The 21,689-nt window shown below is 39.8% G+C and overlaps 1 protein-coding gene and 1 long non-coding RNA gene across 2 annotated transcripts; both read right to left on the minus strand.

Moving 5' to 3' along the window:
* Positions 1 to 2,445: 2,445 nt before the first annotated feature.
* Positions 2,446 to 6,768, minus strand: LOC115665481 (uncharacterized). Its single transcript, XR_008816273.1, has 6 exons — positions 5,947 to 6,768; positions 5,223 to 5,307; positions 4,222 to 4,300; positions 4,051 to 4,134; positions 3,593 to 3,887; positions 2,446 to 2,972 (listed from the first exon to the last, which is right to left on the minus strand). It is a non-coding gene; the product is annotated as an uncharacterized LOC115665481 (long non-coding RNA).
* A 3,597-nt stretch (positions 6,769 to 10,365) lies between these two features.
* On the minus strand, positions 10,366 to 21,098 carry LOC115663849 (disease resistance protein TAO1-like). Its single transcript, XM_056309300.1, has 4 exons — positions 20,296 to 21,098; positions 18,754 to 19,852; positions 11,685 to 12,519; positions 10,366 to 11,543 (listed from the first exon to the last, which is right to left on the minus strand). Exons 1-4 carry the CDS (start codon positions 21,057 to 21,059, stop codon positions 10,366 to 10,368), a joined length of 3,876 nt encoding a protein of 1,291 aa, XP_056165275.1. The 5' UTR covers positions 21,060 to 21,098.
* Positions 21,099 to 21,689: the final 591 nt, after the last annotated feature.

The following is a 21,689-nucleotide window of genomic DNA, read 5'->3' on the forward strand; positions in this document are numbered from 1 at the left end:
CCGCCGAAAGCTGAAGTACTTGCTGAATCTACTCCTACCTTCTCCAGAACCGGCCCAATAGAGTCTCCAAAAGCTACCTTCCCCGGGCAACACCACCATGCTCATCGCCTTGTTCAGCTGCTGGTTCATTATCAGCGTTTGGTCACTCAACGAGTCCCTTGAGATTTATGAAATTCTATCTCGCAATCTCTCTATATACCCAGCGCCAATGTTATCAGTAAGTATTTTACTCATCTATGTTGTATCAATCTTCTATAAGACCCGATTCTCGCCATTTACTTCCAAGCAATTTGTACATAAGATATACATTAACTGATTTTACCCTTCTTTTTTCATACGCATTGTATGTGCATCCACACTAAATGTTCATAAACTTGCTTATTCCACTCTAGTTGAAATTTGACCTAATCATAGATGGGGAGCTGCAAGGTATATCTTTACTCTTATCTTTATAGAGTAAAATTTTCAACTGCTTCCTATAAGAATCCAATTCGTTTCATTCAACAAACCTCTACAAATAAGGGAGTTGATATAATCTTTATTACTGTAGATCAGCCTTAAACTTTTGCTAACTCCAAAGAAAATTGGTTTTTGTGGAGGACACCAAATAAAGAAGCTTAGTAGTGTCAATTTTCCTTAATTGGAAATAACTTTCATTGCACCCCACGGTAATTAATTTTTATTTGGTAGTCATAGTGAATGTTCTTTAAACTCTGGAAATTAAATGAATTTTTAGGTGCAAATGACGTATATATTGATTTGTGATTTGAATGGCACTTACGAGAAAGAGACATATCGTGTAACTTCCAAATCAAGTCAAGCCCAATCAAGCCAAATCCAAACCTCGGTTCTATCTGGCCAATGACCCATGAACTGGGCGTTGCCTGGGCCAGGGCGAGGCCCTGGCGAGGCCAACCCTTGCCCAGGCGATGCCCTTGCCCCGGTGAGGGCCGCCCTCACTCAGGCAAGGCCAGCCCTCATCGGCCATGGCCGTGCTGGCCACTGGGGAGAGAAGGAAACAAAAAAAGAGGGGGAAAGATGAAAAAAAACAAAAGAAAAGATGGAAAATTATTAAAATATTATTAAAAAATATCTACGTCAGCAATATCAAGCTAAAATTAGCTAGAAGGACTATGTTGGCTCTAGGTTAAAATATTTAGGACTAAATTGGCACAAATCCAATAAGTCGATAGAGGTCAAGCCCCCTGCTTACCTAGAAAAAAAAAACCTATTGACTCAAATAATAACTATAGCATTCTCATGCTCAAGAACTAGACTGACAAGTCACGTCTAGCAGTTAAATCTTCAAAAATCATGTGACCTATCTTTTAAAATTATCAAAACAAATGGGGTCAAAATGAAAGAAAAGTGACTTAGAAATTTTGTTAGGCTTTGTTGAAAACTCTATTACAAAATATACCCTAAACAAATGTTTTTCTCCATAATCGTATTAAGTAGAAGTTCCCAGAGCAAGATTATATATATATATATATATATATATATATATATATATATAGATATATATGTGCGCGAGATCTGATTCGAACTTCATTTGACTGTTAAACAAAAATTAGAAGAAGAGATATTCACCATTACGTAGGATATATACTCCGTCTACGTTTACGCTATCGTCAAGCCACGAGGGACAAGTTGGTCTATATATTAATTGTTGCATCTTGCATGTAGAGTAATGGGATGTGTTTGAACTTTAGGATGTCTCTCTCTTTTGATATTGAGGACTTCGTTCCTAAGCTATAAAATAACAAAAAGTGTGCGGTTTCCTAACAATGCATTGCTTTTTCTACTGTTGCATGTAATCTACGTTTATACATTGCTTTTTGTGGTTTTACAGCATGAGGGCCACTTTTGGCAATTGATTTTGTCAGTGTGATTTTCCAGTTGCCAAAATCCCACGCTCGGGACGTGTGGTCAGGAGGTCTCCGTCGCTCTGGGTCCCTTCTTAGCATTTTTCAAGTCCTTAATTACTTTAACGATCGAAATATTCTTTACTAAGCATTGCTCCCAAACAAGAGAGCGTGGCGAGTACTTTCTAGAGAATTCCCTTACTTAATTCATTTGCTCAGAGATATATAAAAAGATAAAAGGTTGGATTGTCAAGTAGCTTGGGCTTTTAGCTTCGCGGAAGCCCATTTTTCCCCAAAGTGGTTTTAAAATAATTTGCCGGACACCTCAATTTTTTTTCTCAAGACGCTTTAGAGGCTCAAAGCCATTTGAAAAAGCTGAACCAAACGCACCCTTAGTGCCGAGTCTAAATGAAACAGAAATAACAGGAGTGTAGTGCTCTTGCTTTGCCCAGTGATTGGAAGTTGTTGTTATTGAGCGACATGCATTGGGGTTGGATAGAATACAGATATCAAGAATGATTCAAGTTCTATTTACGGTTACATTTATAACTGTCATTTTCTTTTTTGGAGTCGTCCTGACACTACGAGAAAGAGGAGATGGGGCCCGAACCCGTCCCTAAAAGCTTTAAAACCCATCCCTAATGATCACTGCCGACGGCTCACCGGCTGTTGTCGCCTATATGCTTGCCATTGAAGAGAAGAAGGGAGACTATTGCGGAATCCGTCGCCCAACTCATAGAGGACGGCTTCAAGACCCGTCCCATAAGACCACCTCTAGGGACGGCTGGACGTCTTTGGAGATCCTTCAAAATTTGATTCCTCTTTTGAAATATGGAACTGGAGAAAGCTATTGCAGTCGTTGTTTCACTGTATGTGAGGCAGCCTGACCATTCCCACAGAGTATCTCCCCTTCAATCGTTCTTTGGAGAATACGGAGCCGCTCCGAGTAATGTTTGTCTGCAGCACCAGCCTTCTTGCTGGCCTTGTGGTTGGTCTTGAAAGAGAATCAAATCTCAAGGTCACGGACTCGAGGCGCGGTGAGGGATTGGAACAATATAAGTCTCCAGCATTCCTAAATAACGAGTTTAATGCAGCAAGTCTACCAACCTACAGAAGCATAATTTAGATTAATGCATGAAATCAATAACCAAAATGTTGGTTGTAAAAGGAGTCGGGGACTTCCATAAGAACTGTTCTTTACAGTTCTAAAGGAGTAATCACAGAAGCAACATATAAGAAGATTAGCATGACAAGCGAGTGGGAGATAAAAATGTCTTTAAGACGAGCACGTGTGATTTTTGAGTTCCTATTGCTTGCTTCTTGTTTTCATGAAACAAATGTAGTAAACCTTATATCACAATAAGAAGCATAACACATTATAGACATTAGCACATGCATTACACAAGCAATCAATAGATGTCATCACCTTCACTATAGCCATGAGATATTTCTTTAACTACATATTCTGGACCTTCATCAAGAGTTATTCGTTATTGCACATTCCTTTATGACAAGCATGCTAAATCAGTTACATCAAAAACCAGAAGTTACATTGTCCTCCATTTATCCTTGGAAGTAGGAATGATTGCCGCAACAATCAGTGGAGAATACCAACTAATAATATGCGAAAAAGTGAACAGCCAGAAGCAATTCAACGAATGAAGTATCAGAGAAAAAGAGCCGAGGCGCAGACATAATGTCATGTTTCATTGTCATAGATGTTTTACCTCCTGTGATGATATAAATATGCCATCCACTGCTATAGTAGGTCCTCCAAAAATAAATGAAGTCCTCAGCAATAGCAAAGAAGTGCAGATTAAAGAATGACTTTAGTCGAGAGAATTCTTCTGACTTTGAGCAATTTAAGCTCAGCTAGCAAGATTGATCCCTAGCTGAGCTTCATCCGGAGTTTTCCAATTTTTAAGCTCAGTGAAATATATATCCTGAAGTCACTCGCAAACATTAAAACTCCTGAACAATGGCAAATTCTGCTCCAACTTCCATTTTCTTTCACCACCAACACTGCATTGTCAAATATTCACGACAAAAATTTCACCAAAATGAGAAAGAGTAAAGTACTTCCATAAATAAATTCAACATTGGAGACAAATGCAATGCGGTTAGACAGAGAAAATGTTGTTCCAAAATATAGATTGAAAGCGAAGCAAAGCATAACTTCACCTACTCATGAGAATCGATCGTCATCGCCACAACGATGACTGACACAAAGAAAATTGGCTCCACGGAGACTCTAGTGGCCCTGCATGTTCTATATAGAATGAGTAGAGATAAGATTAGAAGGATTGACTGCAAAATTGGAAAAATGTGTATCTATCTCAATCAGTCAAGAAGATACCTTATCTACAAGAAAAAGAATTCGTGTTCACCTCCAACAGATGCCTTATCTAGATCCAGATAGATCATCCAGGAGGAACCTTAGATGGATATCGCAAAACAAAGGGTTAGGAGAAAAATGAGCTCAAAGCATGGTGACAGAAGAAAGGATCTTTAGGTTATGCATAAAAGTTTGCGAAAATCATTCTACTGCCAGTCCAAGTGCAACAGCAGGTTCTTGACATTAAATGGAAATATCTTGAAGTGATTGGCAGAATGGTCGCTATAAACCTATCATTTGGAGGATTACTCAGTCTGAGAGCAACATGCTCCAAATTCTACTCACAAGGAGTAAATTTAAGGATCTAAATTCCCCTTATTCTATTCATGATATCGTGTTTTACACAAGTGCTCACAGAGAGACCCATTGTACAAGTAGAGGACCTATTACCCTCTAACTCGGACTTAAAGAAGTCTCTCTTTAACCTACAATGTACAAGACTTGCAAAATGCAAGAACTAACCTACATAAGCTCTAAGGGCCTTGACAACAATTTCAACTCCTCCGCAAAACAAACATGTTGAAGCATGTCATTATGATGAGGACAAGCACGAAAGGAAAAGAACATCAAATAGCTCCTTCTTAATTAGCACAATAAATATATTTGCTATTAATAATGGTGCGAGAGGATGCTCCCAAAAAAAATTGTAAGAGAATGAACTGTCATTCCCACTTATTTTAATACCAGAGAACAGAGGAGGTTTCACATTTTTAAGACAGGTTTAGTGAAAAAAAAACCAAGAAACTCCACAGACAAGTAACCCACGGGGAAGATTCAGGGTTCCAACTTGTGCAAGTCATAGGCAAACCGTGAGTCTCTTCTGATTTCTGACCATCATTCAGCGGTCACGGTCATCGCAGACGTCACAAGATATGCAAGGAAGCAAATTTCAGTTGCACAATCCGGCTTCAAAATACCATACAAAACACGAGAAGCACACAAAAATTACACGCTGGACTTACAAATTCTAAAAATGGAGGAACTTGAAAAATCTGGAAACATATCTTGCCACGCATTCCAGGTGTCTCTAATTAGTTCTCAGTTGAACTGCAATCAACAGAGACTTCATTAGCAGGCCGATGAAAAAGAAAACAACCAGACTTGGGAGAAGTAAGCAATTACTGACACTTTCCTTGTTAGTGTTTAGGAACAGAGCTGATGTTAATAAGATTATGCTGAAAAAGTGAACTGCCTAAACTACAGAACGGATAGATGAGCTTGTTACTCGGTTATTTCGCAATATCCAATTAGAAAAATCAGCAATAAGGCATAGTTTGTTAGGAGGCGAATTTGAACTTGACAAATTCAATGCCGCATACATGAGAGCTGAGCTTATCAAATCTGAAGCCTATATGGCAACCTTCAAAGGATATTATCACACTAATAAACTGACAGAAAATGAAGGAGATTGTCATCGTGTTGTATACTGATTTTCAGAAGATATTCCACAGCTCATACAGTATAAGCACACAAGTTAGTCTTTCATGGTAAAGGTGCAACTGGCAGCGCATACCTCCCTCTGCAGAGCCTCATTGAGTCCGGGAGTGATATCATTAGAACACAACTGCATCAAACAACTCTGAACTAGAGTGACAAACAGAAAAATCAGCAGGTATATATTTGATTAACAGAGGTAAAACCTAGGGAGCATTCAGAAAGCAGATTCAATTAAAAAAAAAAAACTACCTGCACAATCATTCAGGTATGTGCTGATGAGACCAAATCAATTGTTTGGATCTTCACAAGCACCAAAACTTCCTAAGACACTCCAATTGGCCCATGAGCCTCTTGAAGGTTAGCATGCAAGATGGCCCTCAGCTCTTGCTGATGCTTCCTTTTGCAAAATCCCTCTTCTTCATTTTGATCGTTCTCTGGTATGGAATTTGAAGTTCCACAGCCACTTAAGCCACACCCAGATCAATCATGTGATAAAACAATTCCAGGACAACAATGGGATCAAACGGGATGCTAAGTAATAAGCAAATTCTTAGCTCCTCGGCCTAGCGTGTTTCACGAAACAGGCAAATAATTGTCCCAGCTATGCAAAACGTCATCAGCCCAAGGAATTTTTAAAGGTAATATTAATTTTGGACAGAGTGAAAAATGGATTCTGGGCGCAGTTTACAATAATGAGTAGCAGAACATCATCAGCCTCTATATAAAAAAAATTCAAATCCTCGATTTTCCAAGAGTAAATCACTAGGTAACCTATGCTGATATTTTCCTTGCCTCACAAGCCGATAATCTGTTTGCAGTCCGCAAAAGCAGGCAATGGAGGGATAAATGACAAAACATTGCTACAATGCAATCAACAGCAAGTATACATAGGCAAATCCGGAGTTTCTAAAATCAATCATATAGATACCCAGTGTGGAGAAGATTTTTCTTTTAAAAGAATATTGCTTCGAGAAAAGTAGTACTACATTTGCTAAAACTAGCCGTTAATGAAACTGTCGCTGAAGAGGAAGGAGGTCACAGCAGAGAAATGGAGGACCACTCGCTGAGCTTCCAAAGGAAGACTCCGGGCTAACGTCTCTGCTTTGCCATGAGTGAGAGACAGAGAGAGCGAGGAATTGAAGCTCACTCGTGCTTTACCTCAAGAGGGCCCCAAAAAAATTGCTATGACTGAAACTTGAATGTATGGCGGTGACCACAATTTTGGCGTAGAAGAGTCCGAGTATTAACCACTTCAAAGTTTTGGTTCAAACCAAATGACTAGATTTGGAAGCGCTATTTTCACCCTCCAAAAATTTTCTCTAGCATTTTCTATCAGTCTTTCAACTGTAACCAACCCAAAGAAAATTTGGTTTCAGGTATGAAAAAAGTATGGTTGTGTCTCTTCCGCTTTATAGAATCATGTGGTAAATGAATCAAGTTTGAGATTATATGATCAAAGTGATTGCCAAATCCAATATATGAATTTTCCAACATAATCGGATCAGAGAGATGATTATACACTAATGAACACTTCTGTTTTGCGTCCAAAATTCCTACGCATGATAAACTACTGTCTTCTTAGAAATGTTTTCATTGAACCTCTAGGCTGCAATTGACAGATTATTTGTTGATTCCACGACATTCACTTTTTCAACGAAAAAGTTTCTCTCCAGTCGCAAACTAATAGCTTGAAGTGGATGTCTAAACGGTAATCTTGTTAAAAAATTTGATTTTGTGCTTTACTTCACTTACAGAACCACCTGCACATGCGGTCTTCATGCAAGCATTTGGAGTTTTGGCCTTTGCTAAAGAATAGCAAGATGTCAAAGCTTGCAAAGGACTACTACACTACATGAGAAGAGGTCGCTTTATATCAAGAATCCTATGAAGAGTATTAACAACATGGAGCACATGATAAATGCCAATAGCAAAGAACTTTGAAACACCTTTCCATAATGCCGCATAAAATAGATCATTCTTGCCGCATCTCCATCCTGTTGTGTTTGGGGACTTTCTCCATATCTCATTATATTGAGCTTGAATCTACACAAGAAGGATAGGATTGACTAGTTATCAATAAATCCAGATACTTGAAATCCTACCAACACAATTTTCCCCATGAAAGATAAGGTACAAATGCCTAAACATCGTTTGCACCAACCCCAAAATCTGGGGATTTATTTTGCCACACATTCGAGATGTCTCTGATTAGTTAGCAGTTGGACCAAAATCAACAAAGAATTCATTAGCTAGCGGATGATAAAGAAAACAACAGACTTGGGAGATGTAAGAGATTAGCAACACTTTCCTTTTTTGTGTTTAGGAACACAACTGATGTCAATTAGATTATGCTGAAAAGTTGAAGTGCCTAAACTACAGAATAGAAACATGTCGCTTGTTACTTGGTTATTTCCCAATATCCAGTTAGCAAAATCAGCAATACAGAAAGGTTTGCTAGGAGACGAATTTCAACTTTACAAATTCAATGCTGGATACGTGAGAACTGAGTTTATCAAATTAGAAACCTATTCGAATAACATGCAAAGGATATTATCACACTAATAAGCTGATAGAAAATGAAGGAGATAGTCATCATGCATCCTTCTATACTGATTTTCTGGTGAAGTTCCACAGCTTATAAGGAATAAGCAAACAAGTTGCTTTTTCGTAGTCAAGGTATGACTGGCAATGCATTTCTCCCTCTACAAAGCCTCATTGAGCTCCGGAGTGATATCATTAGAATGCGACCGCATCAAACAACTCCACATTATGGTAAAATAAAGAAAAATCAGCAGGTACGTACTTGATTAACAAAGAGGTAGAACCTAATGAGCATACCAAGAGTAGATTCAATGGAAAAAAACTACATTCAGAATCATTCACGCACGTGCTGTTGAGACCATATCAAGTGATTGGATCTTCACAAGCATCAAAACTTCCTCAGGGCACTCCAGCTGTCCCACAAGCCTCTTCAAGGTTGGCACGCAAGATGGCCCTTAACTGTTGTTGATGCTTTCCTCTGCAAAATCCCTCATCTGCGTATTGATCAATCTCTGGTATGGAATTTGAACTTCCTCGGCCAAGTTAGCCAGACCCAAATCAGTCACGTGATAAAATGATTCCGTGACAACAATAGGATCAAACAGGATGCAAACTCATTATCAAACTCTTGAGCTCCTTGCCTCAGCTTGTTTCGTAGAACGGGCAAAAATTTGTCGTAATTATGCAAAAGGTCATCGATATAGCTCATTGAATCAAGGTCCAAAAGTAATCCTTTGATGATAATCTCGGCCAACCGGACCTGTTACAAAAGCAGCCCCAATTTACCTTGCTTGATTATCTTTCAAAACAACAGTTTGACTATTGGTTATAAAAAGGGCAAAGTGTTAGAAAAATCCTAAACATTTTGCATTGGTGCCAATAAGCCGGCCAGCGTCCACGTCAGCAAAATCCTGCCAAAATTAGCCGGAATGACTGAATTGACACAAAAACAAAAGGCTTAGGACTCAATTGGCAACAAAAAAAGGTTTTTGACTCAATTGGCACCAATGCAAAAGGTTTAAGACTTTTCTGACTTGATTGACCCCTTCCTTTGGCTGGTCCGACAACCGGCTAGAGGAAGGAGAGGAGAGGGAAAAAAAAAGAAAAGGAAAAAAGGAAAAAAATAAATAAAAATTCAAAAAAATATTAAAATATTATTAAAAGTTGTCCACGTCAGTGCCTGTAGCCAGTGGCTGGTTGATCGGCGTCCACGTTAGCAAAATCCATCTCAAATTAGCTGAAAGAACTGAATTGACACAAAGACAAAATGTTTATGATTCAATTGGCACCAAAGCAAAAGGTTTATGACTTTTTTGATACTTTTCCCGTTATGGGAAAAGTACATCTTCGAGAAAAGTACTACTCTATTCACTCACATTAGTTGTTCAAGGATTAAGAATCTTACTAGATGACCAATGCCTTCTACTATACGTAAACCCACATTTGGGTCTGCATTTTGATCTTGGCTGAAGCGTCATTTATGTTCCTACGACCAAGTCCCCCACTCCTTCAAATATGTAAGACTAGGAGTTTAGGAAAGTACGGAACCCTGTCAAGGAAAACCTTTTTGTCAAAAGAAGATAGTGATGAAAAGTAGGTCATGAATCTCAGAAGAAAAATGTTGACCAAAAAAAAATCTCATAAGAAAAATGATAGTTTTTTGCTTATTTACCTTGTTAAGGAAACATGACTCGTCTAACAATTGTGATATGGGTATAAGATTCATCACATCATTATCACTGCAATATAATATCTCCAAAGTAACCTCCATATTCACTCTTCCACAATTTCTAATGACCTTTGTTCTGGTAAGTCCGGTATCGTTTTCAATGAGTCGTACCCCCAAATATCCAAATAAGTTAGGATCCAACTTTTCAAGTCCCGGTAGCTGACGAAGTTTCTTGTAATCTTGTACCGCTAGATATTTCAACTTCTCACACCCTGATAAATCTAGCAAAGTCTACACTGATTCGCATCCTGCAATATCTATGTTTTAGAGATTTTGATTTCTCATTCCCAGGATCTCCGTACCACAAAGAAAATATCTCATCATGAAATACTCTAAATTTTCAAATTTCGACTGGTTTGATAGTTTTACAAGAGATTTGTACCCCTTATGTACATGCTTCAGTGGAGGTTGTCAACATCACGTAAATTGTAACACCCATCGATTTTCAATGTTTTCAGGGTTGCGAAGGATGATAGGTGAGGTAATCTTTCAATGGATCCACAATTAGAGATATCCAACACCTCTAAGAACTTCGCCCTATTAAGACCTTGAATTTCGACTAGATTGCCACAAAAGTTGGCCTTTAATAGCTTCAAACATTTTAATTCTTGAAGGATCAGGCTTTGAATTGACCTACAGAAACGTACAACTATCGTCTCCAAGCACTCCAAATTATCATGGCCCTGAATTTCAACTAGATTATCGCAACACTCAATGTGTAATCGTTTCAGACGATTTAATTGTGAAATGTCCAATCTTTCAATGGAATTGCATCTGACTATTGACAACACTTCCAAGTACTTGAATCCATCAAGCTTAGGCATCAGCTTATGACATGAGTCAACATAAAGTCTTAAGGGTCTTGAGGGAAGCTCTGGGATGTTTTCAAGTAGATTGCATTCCTCAAGACGAAGTTCTTCAAGGTGGATTAGGTGCGAAAGTTGTGGCAACCTGGAACTGTGGCAAGAGACCGTCAGATGTGTTAAGCCAGAAGGAGGCTCTGGCAACGACCGGAGGTTGCTACAGCTCCATAGGTTAAGTTGTTGGAGAGAAGAAAGATTCTGGACGCTTTCTGGTAGGTTATATATCGGAGCGTGAGTGATTTCGAGAATCTCGAGCGAAGACAATTCACCGATTTCACTTGGAATTTTCCTTCTCAGATTACGACAAAAATTGAGAATTAGCCTCCGCAGATTTTTCAACCTGCCAATACCACTGGGCAAATGTTCGATCGTGGAATAACTAATGTCTAGACATTGCAAATCTTGTAAATTCCCAATCGAGTTAGGAATGTCTCTCAATGAGCGACAACACCATAGTTCTAAGTGTTGGAGAGAAAAAAGATTCCCAATTGAGCTAGGGATTTCTCTCAATGACCAACAATCCTTTAGGTCAAGGTATTGGAGAGAAGAAAGATTCCCAATCGAGCTAGGGAGTCCTCCCAATGATACACAACCCTTTAGGTCAAGGCTTTGGAGAGAAGAAAGATTCCCAATCGAGCTAGGGAGTTCTCTCAATGACTCACAGCCCTCCAGGACAAGGCATTGGAGAGAAGAAAGATTCCCAATCGAACTAGAAATTTTTCGCAATGATCGACAATTCCTTAGGTTAAGGTATGTAAGAGAAGAAAGATTCCCAATCGAGCTAGGAAGTTCTCCCAATGATAAACCCTCTAGATCAAGGTGTGAGAGAGATGAAAGATTCCCAGTCACGCTAGGGAGTTCTCTCAATGACACACAGCCCTTTAGGTTAAGGTGTTGGAGAGAAGATAGATTCCCAATCGAGCTAGGGAGTTCTCTCAATGACTCACAGCCCTCTAGGACAAGGCGTTGGAGAGAAGAAAGATTCCCAATTGAGCTAGGAAGTTCTCCCAATGATAAACCCTCTAGATCAAGGTGTGAGAGAGAAGAAAGATTCCAAATCGAGCTAGGGAGTTGTCTCAATGACTCACAACCCACTAGGTTAAGGTGTTGGAGAGAAGAAAGAATCCCAATCGAGCTAGGGAGTTCTCTCAATGACACACAGCCCTTTAGGTTAAGGTGTTGGAGAGAAGATAGATTCCCAATCGAGCTAGGGAGTTCTATCAATGACGCACAACCCTCCAGGTTAAGGTGTTGGAGAGAAGATAGATTCCCAATTGAGCTAGGGAGTTCTATCAATGAGTGACAACTCTCTAGGTTAAGGTGTTGGAGAGAAGAAAGATTCCCAATCGAGCTGGGGATTTCTCTCAATGACGAACAAACAGTCAGTTTCTCTAGCTTCCTCAAAGAACCGATTGACATGGGTATCTTTGCAATACGACTATGGCGTAAATTAAGTTCTTTTAGTTCTTCTAATTCACCTACTTCTCCAGGTAGCTCCTTGAGGCCGGAACACCTACCCAAGTCCAAGGAAACAAGGTTCTTGAGTTTGCCAATAGAAGGGTGGACTTGCTCCAACATGTGACATCCATTCAAGATGAGAATCTCCAACTTTGTGAAAGCGGATAGATCAGGAGTACATCTTAAACGACCGCAAGATGTAATGTCGAGAATTTTTAGCTGCTTTGCCGCCTATACAAAGGAGAATGAGCAGTGAAACAATTAGTTGATCTACAAAACAAAACAAACAAAATATCACAGAGGATGTCTTTTTTCCATTGTACCATGATTGAACTCCATCCTCTCCAATCTTCTGTGATCTTGCTCTCTGACAACTGTAGCACCACTAATTTTGGTAGATGCAAATTGGTTGTCAATATTTCCGTTTCTTCAATGCCAAACCAGTGAAGCCATCTTAATTCAGAAAACACTTTGTTAAAGTTTCCAATTAAAGCCGCCCGTCCCAATTGAAGGAACCTTAAGCTCCGTAAGTTTTTGAACTGTTTATTGGTGTATGTCTGGAGACGGCCAAAGTCTTCCCCGGGACAAATTGCCTGGATCCTTTTTGTTCCCTGTTTATCGAATCAATCAATCAAGTGTCCAAATTAGTTTTTAATCTTTTAGTCTTTGCTTTGTAAGATCTTGGACGCTCACAATTTGTCATCTTTCTATCCTCATTGTATAAATATTGACACCTAAACTCCAACTTAATTTTTTATAATCATTAATATAAATAGAATACATCTTGCTTTAAAAAATTCTATGACAAACGCACCTCAAGATATTATCTTTTACTTTTTTCGAATTTTGTAGCGCATGTGCTTTGACTTATATAAGCGAAATACATGAACCTTTAAAAACATGTAAACGCTGACTTACCCGTCCCTTTTGAGGGAAACATGATCTCCATAAGTTTGTTAACTTTTGAATGGCGTATGTCTGGAGACGGAAAAAGTCTTCCCCGAGACAAATTGCCTGGATCCTTTTTGTTCCCTGTATATCAAATCAATCAATCGAGTGTCCAAATTAGTTTTTAATTTTCTTGTCTTTGCTCTGTAAGATCTTGGACGCTCACAATTTGTCATCTTTCTATCCTCATTGTATAAATATTGACACCTAAACTCCAACTTAATTTTTTATAATCATTAATATAAATAGAATACATCTTGCTTTAAAAAATTCTATGACAAACGCACCTCAAGATATTATCTTTTACTTTTTTCGAATTTTGTGGCGCATGTGCTTTGACTTACATAAGCGAAATACATGAACCTTTAAAAACATGTAAACGCTGACTTATAAAGTTTCATATGAATTTTCATAATTTTTTAAAGAATTTGTTAAAAACTGCCCATGGGTCACTTGTTAAGTCGCTAAATTCATTAACTACTCTTGTGAAGTGTTTAATCATTGCTTTTGAAATTGCAACTTTTCTCATAAAATATGTGTAAAAAGTGACGTGTTAGCAATACATCTTTTATAATTTGAATAGTATTTAAGATCTTGGCAAGGATTGGAAAAAAGTTGCTTTCAGGCCAACTAAAAATGAACTACTTAAATTCCTTTAGTGGTATTATGGTTGGATTGAGGTTTCTAACATATGGGACAATAAGGGCCCGTTTGGTAACGTGCCAAATAGTGAAAATTTATGTTCTTTTGTTCCCAGAATTAGTTTGGGAACAGAAATGCGTTTGGTAAACTTTTTGTTCCCGGGCACATTTTTTCAAAAATTTGTGACGAGAAACAGTTTTGGAAGAGAAACAAGAAGTATAAAAAAGTTGCTTCTTGTTTCTCGGCACAATTTTGAGAATCAGTTTTTTTTCTTCTTTTTCTTTTTTTTCTTTTCTTATTTTTGTGTTGTTCTTCCCTGAGCTGGGCTGGGCTGGCTACCGGCGATCGGCGGCCGGCCACAGCCCAGGGCCGGCGATGGCGTCACGGCCCTTGCTGGCCACCGGCGGAGGCGAGGTCGCCCTCGCCGGCGAGGGCGAGGGCGAGGGCGAGGCGGCCTCGCCCGAGACTGGCGAGGCTCGGCCTCACCCGGATCCGGCGAGGCCGAGCCTCGCCGTCGCAACCCACGGCGGCCGACCTCGCCGTGGGTCGCGACGGCGAGGCTCGGCCTCGCTCAGATCTAGCGAGGCCGAGCCTCGCCGTCGCGACCCACGGCGAGGTCGGCCGCCGTGGGTTGCGACGGCGAGGCTCGGCCTCGCCAGATCCGGGTGAGGCCGAGCCTCGCCGTCTCGGGCGAGGCCGCCCGCCCAGCGGCGAGGGTCCAGCCCTCGCCCTCGCCGGCCCTGGGCTGTGGCCGGTCGCTGACCGCCGGCCGCCGGTCGCCGGCGACCGGCCATGGCCAAAGAAGAAAATGGGTAGAAAGAAAAAAAATTAAACAATTCAAAATATTATTAAAATATTATTTGGGAACAGAAATTTTGTGTAGTTACTAAACGCATTTCTGTTCTTTTCTACTCTAGGAATAGAAATTTTGGACAGTTTATCAAACGCCTTCAAATACTCAGAAATTGTTTTCGGGCACAGAATAAAAAAAAATTATTTCTGTTCAGAAATAGTTTTCGGGCACAGAATGGTATTCATGCGCATCCTAAGTTGTCGATATGAAAGTTTCTGAAGAAATATACTTATTTTTGTTTACCAAACAAGAAAAAAAGTGAAGATACAAATGTCCATTTGCATAAGATTGGCACCCTTTCTAGTTGCATCTTGTAAGTCAAAACATACTGTTTTACTTTCCTGATAAAATAGATCGTTAATTAGTACAAGATGGTGAAAAAATCCCATATGGCTTTGATGACTTTAATTTACAATACTTATATTTTTTTTTCCCTAGAAGTGTAGTTGATCAGGGACAGTGTTCAATAATGTTCAAGGTTCAGAATTTTAAAAACTAGAGCATTAATTTCAAACGCACAAAATTTGAAAAAAAAAAAAAAGAACTAGAAGTGTCATAATTTTAGTACAATGCTCACTTCAGTGCTAAAATTTCGAACAAGCACTTAAGTGTCACATTGATGGAAAAATGATTACTTAAGTACCTCCAACAACAATTTCCGATGAGCTGTCCTACATTTTTTTAAAATTAAAATTTGACTATGACGTGGCTTTTTCAAAAGACATTGAAGTCCAACGTGAAAAATTATCCCTCCAACGTGGCAAAGTGAACTATGCTTAATGAAAAGTTGGGTAAAAACTCTCTCTGTCTCTCTCTTTCTCCCAAAGACACTCTTCTCTGTTATTCTCGCGGCGTTCAACCGAGAACTGATTCAAGAATCCACAAATTGATGCAAACAAAATAAATGAAGCGGAAAATCATGATTTTAGATAGAAAACTGGAAGAAGAGTTTGGTTTTACGTAAAAAGAGGTGTGGATCTGAGCAAGTCAAAGAAATTGGGAGATGGGTTTGGTCGGGTTTCGGAAGAGGAGAAGAATTACGCGTTGAGGGGTTGTCTTGGAGAGACAGTTTCGTGTTTCCTCGTGTGATAAGTAAAAGGGCAAAAGAAAAATAACAATAAAATAAAAAGAAATTTTCTAAATGTTCTTGTGTTTGTGTACGGGTGCGGTGAGATGAAATAAAACTCACCCTCTAGAGCTAAAAGAGAAAAGCTCTGTCTTCTCCACGGAGAAGCGGAGCTCTCTCGTTCGCCTTCGTGATGCTCAATTCTCGTCGCCGCAGCTCAGGACCTTGAAATCCAAAGATGGGCGAAGATGGGACCACCTCTTCGGACTTGGAGGAGGAAGAGGAGGCTTTGCAGCGAAGATGAGGCCACAGGCCTTGTGGTGAAATTGCATCGTGAACAAGCTTTGAACGTTTTCCAATTGTAATCTTCTCAGCACACAATTTGATAAGGTGATAAGAAACCTAACGGTGGACAAGGGAAAAATTACCAAAAATGTCCTAAACCTATTACAATTATGCCAATTCAATCATAAATTGTGTTTTTGCCAATTAAGTCCTAAACCATTTGCATTTGCATCAATTCAGTCCATCCGATCAAATTTGAATGGCAATCACTGACATGCATGCCTACCATCCTACTTAGCACGGTGGCGCTGACAAGAACAATTTTTAATAATATTTTAATATTTTTTCGAATTTTTTATTTTTTTGCTTTTCTTTCTTTTTCCTTCACTTCTTCCTTTAGCTAGTCACCGGACCTTGACAACTGGCCAGAGGCGAGGGTAGGCGAGGTCGGCCTCATTGGCCTTTGGAAAAGCCCCCCCGCCCCTCGGCTGGCCACTAGTGAGGCTCGACCTCATCGTCATTTGGCACGGTCAAACTCGCTTGCCCTTGGCAAGGGTTGAGCATCGCTAGGTCTGCCTCAGAATAGTTGGGCAAGGCTCGCCATCGCCGAGCTTGTGAGGGTTAAGCCTCACTAGTGGTTGGCGAGGTGGCCTCGCCATGGTTGGGCAAGGCTCGACCTCGCCAAGGGTGGGTGAGGCTTGCCCTTGCTAGTAGCCAGCAACGGCAAGGCTCACCCTCGCCAATGGCCGGTGGGCGAGCTTTGCCACCTCGCCAACTAAAGGAAGAAGGGAAGAAAAAAAAAAGAAAGAGAAAGAAAAGAAAAGGAAAAAGAAAATAAAGAAAATAAATAAATAATTAAAAATTTATTTTAAAAATTGTCCACGTTAGTACCGGCCAAGCCACGTTGGACGGCCGGTATCTATGTCAGCGATTTTCGGTCAAAATTGATCGAATAGACTGAATTGACACAAATACAAAAGGTTTAGACTCAATTGGCACAAAAATAAAAGTTTAGGACTGAACTAGCATACTTGTAATAGGTTTAGGACTTTTTGGTAATTTTCCCGTGGACGAGAGGCATTAATATAAAAGAAGCGTTCAAAAGGCAAAATCAGACACGCACAAACACAACACTTCTTCGAGAAATCTATCTTTTATTTTCCTTGTTATTTTTGTTCACACTTTCGTTTCATGTAATTTTATGTCTTTTCATTTCTTGTATTTTAATTCCAATCCATTTTACATTTTCTCGCATTTAAATCAGTGTAATTTGCACTCCATCCAAGCCTCATTCAGGCACTTAATTTGGGCTTGAGTGAGGAACGATCTCGGTTGATCTGTCTAACCGCCTTAAGTTCAGGGCAATCGATCAACCTAGCTTTTGTTCGACAGTTCTCAAGGCAGGTTGGTAGGCATTCTCGTCAACGAAAAAATTGAATGAAAATCAAGTGAGGGCTACTATGTAAGACTGGTGTGTGTACTTAATTCAAAATAAGAAAATACTAAGAGACAGTAAGTTCTAATATGTGTTGTATTTCAGTTTAAAGATGATTACAAAAACCTAAATGAAGTTTGCACTTATATATAAAATACCATCATTACTTTTGAAATCTACGACTCACATCTTAAGTTTTGTCATTTCATATCGACATGTATCCAAACTTCCCCTCCTTATCTTAAGTTTTGTCATTTCAACTCAATAGTGATGCGAGGTGAGTGAGGAGAATGGGGGGCGGAGGGGGAAGGGATTAGTGTAGGATTTTGGGGTAGCGTTTGGGCGAGGGCGGCAATGTAGAGCTTGAGAGGAAAGAAATGTTCATTAAGAAAATTTAAAAGGCAATGGCAATGAAAGAAACAAAGAAAAAGAAATAAAAAAGTTCACTCTTTATTATACACCTAACCTGGTCTATGAGATGAACAAGGCTAACCTTGTACTACCTTAAAAACAATATCAAGATTTTCTTAATTTAATTCTAAGGGGGATTTTGCTATTGTATCTATTAAGAAGAAAGAAGATTGAAAGAAGATAAATATAATTAATAGAGGGAGGGGCGGATATCTTCAAAATCAAAACGGAGAAACAACATATCAAACATTGGTTTCCTACATCATAGGAGCACCACAATAAATTCGGCCATACCAGAAAACAAGCACACGTGATAAGTGTGAATTTGACACTTTTTTTCTATGGTGATGTTTTGTCTGATTATTAGTTATTATAATTGGCACCTATTATCTATAATTATCTTGGATGAAGAAATCTTCATTTATTTGATCTCTAATGTTTATACTTCATCTCTAATTTTTATTATAGTCTTTCAGATTATCAAGATTTCAACAAAATATGAAAATTACGTACTTTTAATAAATGGGATTTTTACGGTGGAATCGCAGTTAAGTGATATTAAATTTATTGTAAATTAAATTTTTGACAGATATAACTTACATCAATGAATTTGAATGACATTCTATTTGGTAACCACACGAGATAATACAGCTTTTTCATCCTTGCATGTTTAATAAAATTAGCTGTCATAATTACTCTATGATGGACATGAATCGTGAATGGAATTTTTTCCTAACATGCAGGAGCATTTCTGATTAGAGTAGATCAAATTAAATATATGAAAATACGAGGGAGAGGAAAAGAAAAAGGAGTGATATATGTTACCTTTTCTCCCATTAGTACTTCGAAGGCTTCCTCATAGAGCCATAACCTACTACGTCTCTCAGGCGGTCCTTCTTCTTGAATAATGTTCCTTCCAAGATCTCTCAATTGATCATGCATTCTTAACTCACCATAATTGTCAATTTTTATTAAGCACCTCAGCTTCAACTCTTCAATTCCTAAACTTGCATAAAACCCACAGTCCTCCCACATGTAAATGGCGAATTTGCTCTCTTTGCCAATAAGGAAACAAGCAATATCGAGAAAAATCTCCTTATGTGCATTCTCTAATGCGTCGTAACTTATTTTCAATATCTTTTCAACATCTCTATGTGGCTCTTTTTTTAATTTCCTCAACATATCCTCCCATACTTTTGGATCTGTTTTACCATACAAGTATGAACCTGTAACCTCAAGAGCCAAGGGAAGGCCACCCATGGTGGATATGATATTATGAGAGATATCCTCAAACTCCCTTGGAGGATAGTCCATACGAAATGCATGCCTGTTAAATAAAAGCAAAGAATGATTCTCATCTATTTCATTCAATTCATACTTGTTGTCTACCTCGAATTCAGATTGATCAAGAACAGCTTTATTTCTAGTTGTGACAATGATAATACTTCCCGAAGTAAACCAGTTACGTTCTCTGGCCAAAGCATTTAGTTGATCCTTCTTATCTATATCATCCAAAATAATGAGAACCTTTTTTCCTTTGAATCTAGATTTGATTATGTTAATTCCATCATCAAATTTAGATACTTTATTTTGGCTCTGTAATATATCAGATATTAGTTGGCTCTGTAGATACTCAATACCGTGGCGACGGGTAGTTTCTCGAATATCTGGAAGGAAGCTGGCATGCACAAATTTTTTCAAAAGTTTATTGTAGATGCACTTGGCAAGAGTGGTCTTGCCTATCCCGCCCATGCCATAAATTCCAAGCATTCGAGCATTGACGGAAGGACTGTCTATCCAATTCATAATTTCCTTCAGATGACCATCAAGTCCAACTAGTTGCTTAGGAACATATAGCTGAAAATGTTTCCGTAACTCGCTTAGAACAGTTTCGACCACAAGCTTTATCAGTTCTCCCTCGTGCCTGTCAAACAACGAAACAAAATGAGAAATTAAACCTAGACATGCCAAGTGTTTGATCCTTATCAACTTATCCAACCCCATGTGGGCAATAGGTCATTTTTATCTGGTGGTTCAAGCTTTGGAAGACTGAGCATTGGAGTCTTTTGGGGGCATATTGTAAAGTGATTGATGGTATTGGGCGGAGGGGCTGTCGTGTCTTTGTTTTGTGCTCTGTACCGGAGACAATTCTAAAATTCTTGCGCACTATGGGATTCTTTGGTTTTAGTTGTTATTGGTTTAGTTTTCAGGGGACACCTTGGAGAGTACTAGTTTTTGTCGTTCATTGGGACACTTTGGGATTCTTTCGGAGCTTGTACTGAAAGTAGTTCATCCATACTTCACCGTATTTGCGTGAATAAGAAAAGTTACTTACAAGAAAAAAAAAATCAGGTTGAAGTAAAGTACCCGTTAGCAATTTTCTTGGATTCCCATCCATTTAAGTAACTCACTTCTTTGAGTGCTCGTTGCCCTTCCTCAATATCTTTCTCATCAAAATCCTTTTGATGCAAATGGAAGGCCTCTCCAAATTTTCCGTCTAGATGGCGCACATCCGACGGGGCTACTTTGTAAAAAATGGGCAAAACGACGTGTGACATGCTCTTCTTGCAGTACATGATACGACTGAGCTCACGGAGGCACCATTTCCTTGAAGCATAATTTTCGGAGATGATGGGGATCGAAATCTTCGATCGTGAGATGGCATCGAGAATCTTTGAGCCAAATTCCTCGCCAATGGAGATACTGTTCTCGTCCCTGAACACATGAATTCGTACAATCCCTACGTTGACCAGACTGTGGTAGAGGTGATCAGTGAATTCCTTGCGGGTATCTGAGCCATTAAAGCTCAAGAACACGTCGTATTGATCACTACCTTCTCCTGTAGGTATCAGAGAGATAAACGAAGGATTGGACGCTGATACGCCGAAGTTGAAACCAGTTTCCTTCTTCACTGTGACGCCGAAGTTGAGCCAGAACCGATGGGAGCCGCGTCGAATCGACCGGGACAGATGCTGCGAGGGGAGTCCAAATGGAGGGCCAGGATTGGAAGATGCGCGAACTCGGAAGGGGTGTCCATGGCGGGAGCGCTTGGGACGGAGGTTGAAAGGAAGTGGAGGGGAAGGAGAAGGAGAACGGAGCGGATTTGGAGAGGGACGGAAAGCGAGCTCCATTTCTCTTTGGGTGGAATGGGAGATGAAGAAGACAGGCTGCGTTTCGCGATCTGAGGAGGGAAGTGGAAACAATGATGCTTTTATACTGAATAAAGGGATTGATAAATAACGGAAGATGCTTTTCTGGAGATGCGAAAGATGCTTTTCTGGAGATGATTTTGATAATTTAGGGCGTGAGTCTCGAGAAAATATTGGGCTACCCCAAGTGGTACCAGGTCAGCAAAAAACAAGTCAATTTTTCTCCTCGCTTTTCTTCTCTCTTTTTTGCTGCCACCATGGCCATGGAGCTTGAGCTTGAGCCCAACATCTCGGCGTCCATTGCCACATAGCTCGAGCTCGTGGTTGTGAGCATGTTCGAGCTTCAAGCTTGCGGCCATGGCTGGTCATGGTTGCTCGAGTTTGGAATCCCGTCGATAGCCGCTAGATCTAGAGACTTATGGCCAAGGATACTCAATCCGGAGTCTCGCCGTCGCCATAGCCGCAGAGCTCGGGTTCGAGCCTAGAGTGCGAGCTCGAGCACAACCATTTGACCATGGCTGCCATCTGTTGAGCTGGCGGCCATGGCGGCCCGAGTTGCGACGACTCGAGCCCATGGATGCTCAAGCTCGGAAGCCGTGTAGATGGAGCTTC

Source organism: Syzygium oleosum, unplaced genomic scaffold, assembly GCF_021117445.2.
Source record: "Syzygium oleosum isolate NSW1041296 unplaced genomic scaffold, Sole_v2.1 Sole_v2.03, whole genome shotgun sequence".
In the NCBI taxonomy this organism is placed as follows: Eukaryota; Viridiplantae; Streptophyta; class Magnoliopsida; order Myrtales; family Myrtaceae; genus Syzygium; species Syzygium oleosum.

Bases quoted from the DNA above. Each gene is read 5' to 3' on its own strand.
- LOC115663849 (XM_056309300.1), bottom strand. From the start codon at position 21,059: ATGGAGCTCGCTTTCCGTCCCTCTCCAAATCCGCTCCGTTCTCCTTCT. The intron at 19,853-20,295 runs GTACTTTACTTC...GTTGTTTGACAG, and splicing joins TCCAAGAAAATTGCTAACGG to GCACGAGGGAGAACTGATAA. The intron at 11,544-11,684 runs CTAGCGTGACTG...TGCGAAAAATTT, and splicing joins TGTGTCATTGAGAGAACTCC to CTAGTTCGATTGGGAATCTT.